This window comes from Morus notabilis, unplaced genomic scaffold, assembly GCF_000414095.1.
Source record: "Morus notabilis unplaced genomic scaffold, ASM41409v2 Scaffold212, whole genome shotgun sequence".
Taxonomy (NCBI): Eukaryota; Viridiplantae; Streptophyta; class Magnoliopsida; order Rosales; family Moraceae; genus Morus; species Morus notabilis.
The window spans coordinates 593,293-599,902 of record NW_010361298.1 but is presented as its reverse complement, the minus strand read 5'-3'; the positions used below and the strand labels follow the sequence as shown (position 1 = coordinate 599,902).

Sequence of the window (6,610 nt, the reverse complement as noted above, 5' to 3'; positions counted from 1 at the left end):
ACAAGAATTACGTAGACCGAAGTAGTTAGGAATTACATTCTACATCTAGGCCTTCAGGAAAATCTAATTTCAAACAAAGTTGCGTGAAAAAGTAAAATTCATATAGCTGATCCCAATTAAGTTAGGATTAAGACTTGTTATTATTGTTTACTTTCACATACATACATGTGTGTGTGTATATATATATATATATATATATATCTATATATGTATGCATGACTGTCATTACTCTATGATTGATTCGCACGTCACCATAAACGTTGATACTTGATAGATACTAGCATTTCCAAACACCCCCAACTGCTATCAAAACTTTCTACTGATATTAATCCTCCCTTAAATCATCTGTCTATGTAAGGAAGCCATATATAGTAAAATACTAAAACAACATTAATGTCATGTGCAGATTAATTACAACTATATATATATTAGCCCTTCGCTGGCCTCAACAACTTACCCCTAATTGGAAAAACCAATTCCTTTCTTATTGCAAGTATGCTAATTTGTCATGGCACGGCACTGACTGTCTCTAACACATATACCTATTAAGGTATACTTTGGCTGTTTTCTGACTTTTATTTCTTTTTTTTTTTTTTTTTTTTTTTTTTTTTTTTTTTTTTTTTTTTTTTTTTTTTTTTTTTTTTTTAAAAAAAAATATATATATATATACACACTTATTAATGCTAATTGGTGAAGTCTTTTACACATTTTCAGTATATAGCAATAGTAACTAATCATAACTTTTTGACCCTAACCAATTACTATATAACTTTGATTGAAACGTTTTACCGGCAAAAGTGGTGCATTATTCAATGTTTCTCTTAACGCTAATTCGATCAGATTAAAATGGTATTAATTAAATGTGATATATTCTGTTTCTTTCTTTTTTTTTTTTTTTTGGACTTTTGCTTCTTTTTTAATGCTTATTTAATTACTCGGTCCATTTGAGAACTTAGTTTGAATATATATTAATTAATTCCTCTTTTTCACTAGTGCTATAGACATGGATCTATGGCTTTTCTTAAGGGAAAAATGGAAATTATTGGAAGTTGCCCATGTGCACATGTGATCTGATCATCATCTTGAATTGATAATACATATAATAAAGTATGACATTTCTAGCTAAATAATTCTCTTTTCCCTTCCCTATGAATCTATAACATTAGAGAAAGAGAAATGCACACAAAATTAAAATAAAAAAAAAGAAAAAAGAAAAAGAGTTTAATCAAAAGAGAGAAAAGGAAATAGCACATACTGAGGCCTAATTTAGAAAGAAAATTTTTGGGATTCAAAATATGAGAAATCTCTGCAATTTGGAACAAGGAAAATATAGGAATATAGGGTAGAGCATTCTGAGTGTTTGTGGTCCAGAATATTATTGTCGTTTTCACGGTCCAGATGTATTTCCACGTTGCAAAGTGACTGAAACTTTTTTTTTTAATATCATTATTATTGTTTCTTGCAAGCAATGAAAGAAATGCAATTGCACCAAAAAATTACTATAGTATTATCACTTTTCCATGTTTCCTTTTTTTTTTTTTTTTTTTAAATTTCCTTATGTTCGAATTGTGTACCACAATTTACCTGCAAAACCACTCGATTGAATTTCACATGCCATTCTCTCTACTCTCATCGCAATTCATAATTCTCAATCCAATATATATACTAGAGATAGAAATTCAAAAGCAAAAGTATTATTTTTCTTTTCATGATCAGTATATCTTCCCTCATTATATTTCATAATTCCATGCCTAAAAGTGGAATTTCAAATGCAAAAATAAGAGTACTATATATTCTACCGAACATATACATAGAAAATTGACCATAAACACTGAACTTTTACTGTAATGCGTCAAAAATCCAACTAGCTATTATTCATGTGATTTATACTTTTCATAAAAAAAAGACACATACACGAATGAGAACTAAGCAAATTAATCATATACCTAATATAAACTAAGCAGAATTCTAGGTTATAAGGTATTAAAAAATTCCCTATAATCAATAAGGTCCAAATTTCAATTATTAGAATCAATCATGAACAATATTCTTAACCATTAGATTAAAATAGAATCATATGAAATTTAATTAAGTGTGACTATTTAACCGAATTTAATTAATATTGGGCGATTAAAATAAAATTTCCTTTTTTTTTCACATCATACTATAGGATGTTAAAATATAAAACAATTGTTAGCTCACCTCCTAACAGCTTAAGCTTTTAGGATGGATTAGTAAACTAACATGGTATCAGAGCGGGAGGTCTTGAGTTCAAACTCCCGTAATTATACTCTTTATCTCCATTTAAAATTATCATGTGTTGGGTCTTTAATATATTTCAAACTTAAATATTCACGTGTTGGACTTTTCAATTAATTTATGAATAAACATTAATTCACGGGTTGTCTTCATTATATGTGTACCAGACTAAAAGCTCCAAAGGAAGCTTCACATATAGGCTATAGCGGACATTGAATAGTGAAAAAGAGATGTATCTTGTCCTTTAGTTTTCAGCAGCCATGTACGGTCTGAGTTTAGGTTTCAGTTCTAAGTTTATACAGTTAAAAATTTTTAAAAAATGTCACGTCTTAACTCGAAAACGAGTCCTTAAGCTTTCATCCGACGGCTACAAATTTTTCACAACAAACTTAAAAAAATCCTAACCACTCATTTATAATTATATTTCGCTCTTGATTCACATTTTTTTTTTTTAATTTTAAATTTTCTTGACGTGTATTGTTTTTCTTCGGTAGCTAAGATTCTTTTTTTTTTTTCCAAGATATAGCCATGTGAAATATGGCCGAGAGGTGGCATTGTTAAAAAACCAAGATCTAAACATAAAATAATGGAGATAAACCCGTAATTTGTAATGTTATAATAAATGAGAGCAGTTGATGACTAGTTCATGGCTAACTGAGGGAATCCAAATTTGATGGTACAAATGGAGACTAAAAATTGGCAAAGGCCAGCTAGAATTGGTCCCTTTTGACAGCTCTATCTCAACGACTCTCACACTATAAAAACATGCATTACACTTTCTATCCTCAATACATAACCAAATAAACTCTCTCCTCTCTCCACTATCAACTTTCTTTTTTTCTTTTTTTTCTCCAAATTTTTTCCGGAGAAAAATCGGTGGAAACCTAGACACATTGGCCGGAGCCACGGAATTTTCCGGCGATCCATGAGGAATCCGGGAGGCGGCGGCTCTCCTATGGGCCGTCCTTGGCCTCTAATGGCCTTGGCTCTTTCCATGCTTGTTGTTTCAAGCAATGTAGGTTCTACCTCTGCTCATGACCCTTACATATATAATTCTCCACCACCACCACCTTACGTATACAAGTCTCCTCCACCTCCATCACCTTCTCCGCCGCCGCCTTACGAGTACAAGTCCCCACCACCGCCATCGCCCTCTCCGCCTCCGCCTTATGAATACAAGTCCCCGCCTCCGCCATCGCCCTCACCGCCACCGCCATACTATTACAAGTCGCCTCCACCTCCTTCTCCTTCTCCACCACCACCTTACCACTACAAATCTCCACCACCACCAAAACACTCGGAAAAGCCACCATACTACTACAAGTCGCCTCCACCTCCATCTCCTTCCCCACCACCACCTTACTACTACAAATCTCCACCACCACCACCACCAAAACACTCGGAAAAGCCACCATACTACTACAAGTCACCACCTCCTCCGTCTCCTTCCCCACCACCACCTTACTACTATAAATCTCCTCCACCGCCGTCTCCTTCGCCTCCACCGCCTTACTACTACAAGTCACCGCCTCCTCCTTCACCATCACCGCCGCCGCCATATTACTACAAATCACCTCCACCGCCATCACACCCCGTGAAGCCACCCTACTACTACAAGTCTCCGCCCCCACCATCTCCCTCTCCTCCACCACCGTACCATTACACGTCCCCACCACCACCAAAACACTCAGAAAAGCCACCGTATTACTACACATCCCCACCACCACCATCGCCATCTCCACCACCACCTTACTACTACAAATCTCCACCACCACCGGTAAAGTATCCTCCACCAGTTTACTACTATAAGTCTCCACCACCGCCGTCACCATCTCCACCCCCGCCTTACTACTACAAGTCTCCGCCACCACCACCAAAGTCTCCTCCTTACTACTACCATTCTCCACCACCGCCTTACCATTACACGTCTCCGCCACCACCGGCAAAGTCTCCGCCTTATTACTACCACTCTCCGCCGCCACCTACGCCATACTACCCGCACCCGCACCCGCACCCGCACCCTCTGATAGTCAAGGTGGTCGGAAAGGTCTACTGCTACAGATGTTACGACTGGGCGTACCCGGAGAAGTCTCACGACAAGAAGCACCTCAAAGGTACGTTTTTCGCCTTACTATTTTTTTTTTTCTCTTCCCTTTCATAGGTTGTTATTTATTTTAGATAGGTTTTATTATTCTGAACCTATAAAAGCTTTATGAATTTTTTTTTTTTTTTTTGCTAGTCTATAAAACTTTATGATTTGGTCCCACCATTTTTTTTTTTTGGGGGCTAAGCGGTAAGCTAGATATATAAATTTACGTGGTCCCATTAGTTTTCATATATGTATTGTTGTTAGAAGAATAAGGATACTTATTATCCGGTCTTTATAGGGGTAATATTGTCATTTTGGAAACTTCATTACGAAAGTATTGTGTTGCCAAAAACACAAGTTTTATAAGTTGTATAAAGCAAAATATTAACGAACAAGTGTAATTATACGTAATATGAAGATATATAATATTTAAATACTTCAGTAAAATCTAGATCATATATCACTAGCACGTTAAACGCTTGTCGCATTAGGGATTTTTTTTTTTTTTTCACTTTTTTGTTTAACCAATAAAACCACATTTATTATTCTGATAATAGGTCATATTATCACTAGCACGTTAAACGCTTGTCGCATTAGGGATTTTTTTTTTTTTTTCACTTTTTTGTTTAACCAATAAAACCACATTTATTATTCTGATAATAGGTCATATTATCACTAGCACGTTAAGCGCTTGTCGCATTGTGATTTTTTTTTTTTTTCCACTTTTTTGTTGAAACAATAAAACCACATTTATTATTCTAATAATAAGTTACATGCATTTTGGTAAAGACAAGAGCCAGCAATTAACCATGTTTGACTTAGTGAAACATATATAGCAGCCAATAAAGTGGTGGTAACGTGGTCATCATTTGCCAATATATATTGTCGTATAATAATTGATTAATGATTGTCGTATATATGGTGTGCAGGCGCTGTGGTTGAGGTTACTTGCAAGGCAGGTGAGAAGGAGATCAAGGCCTACGGCAAGACAAAGATCAATGGCAAATACAGCGTCGCCGTTGAAGGCTATGACTACCACAAATACGGAGGCGAAGCCTGCACGGCCAAGCTCCACGCAGCCCCCAAGGGCTCTCCATGCAACATCCCAACCAAGCTCCACAAGGGCGACAAGGGTGCCAAGCTCAAGGTGAAGTCTAAGGACAAGTACGAGGTTGTGCTCTCGGCAAAGTCTTTTGCCTATGCTCCAAAGACCCCTTACAAGGAGTGCCACAAGCACAAGCCTGAGCACCCGCCTTACGTGTACAAGTCTCCGCCTCCACCGGCCCCAACTTACATCTACAAGTCTCCACCACCGCCGCCACCTTATGTTTACAAGTCACCACCCCCACCACCTCCAAAATACGTATACAAGTCTCCACCACCTCCTGTTTACTACTACAAGTCACCACCTCCGCCATCTCCTAAATATGTTTACAAGTCTCCACCGCCGCCGAATTATGTCTACAAGTCACCTCCTCCGCCACCTCCAAAGTACCTTTACAAGTCCCCACCACCTCCAACATACTACTACAAGTCTCCACCGCCACCCTCTCATTCCCCACCTCACCACCCTTACTACTATAAATCCCCACCACCACCATCACCATCTCCACCTCACCACCCTTACTACTACAAGTCTCCACCGCCACCCTCTCCTTCCCCACCACACCACCCGTACTACTATAAATCCCCACCACCACCATCACCATCTCCACCTCACCACCCTTACTACTACAAGTCTCCACCGCCACCCTCTCCTTCCCCACCACACCACCCGTACTACTATAAATCCCCACCACCACCATCACCATCTCCACCTCACCACCCTTACTACTACAAGTCTCCACCGCCACCCTCTCCTTCCCCACCACACCACCCGTACTACTATAAATCCCCACCACCACCATCACCATCTCCACCTCACCACCCTTACTACTACAAGTCTCCACCGCCACCCTCTCCTTCCCCACCACACCACCCGTACTACTATAAATCCCCACCACCACCATCACCATCTCCACCTCACCACCCTTACTACTACAAGTCTCCACCGCCACCCTCTCCTTCCCCACCTCACCACCCTTACTACTATAAATCCCCACCACCACCATCACCATCTCCACCTCACCACCCTTACTACTACAAGTCTCCACCGCCACCCTCTCCTTCCCCACCTCACCACCCTTACTACTATAAATCCCCACCACCACCATCACCATCTCCACCTCACCACCCTTACTACTACAAGTCTCCAACACCGCC

At 39.0% G+C, this 6,610-nt stretch overlaps 1 protein-coding gene across 1 annotated transcript in view; it reads left to right on the top strand.

Annotated features, from left to right (window-relative positions):
• The first annotated feature begins 3,088 nt into the window (after window positions 1-3,088).
• The window catches only part of LOC112091807 (extensin-2-like), a 5,417-nt gene continuing 1,895 nt past the window's right edge, over window positions 3,089-6,610 (top strand). Inside the window, exons 1-2 of the mRNA XM_024166300.1 lie at window positions 3,089-4,373; window positions 5,278-6,605. Coding sequence (XP_024022068.1) covers window positions 3,185-4,373; window positions 5,278-6,605 — 2,517 coding nt within the window. The 5' untranslated portion in view covers window positions 3,089-3,184. The remainder of the gene's footprint in view (window positions 4,374-5,277; window positions 6,606-6,610) is intronic.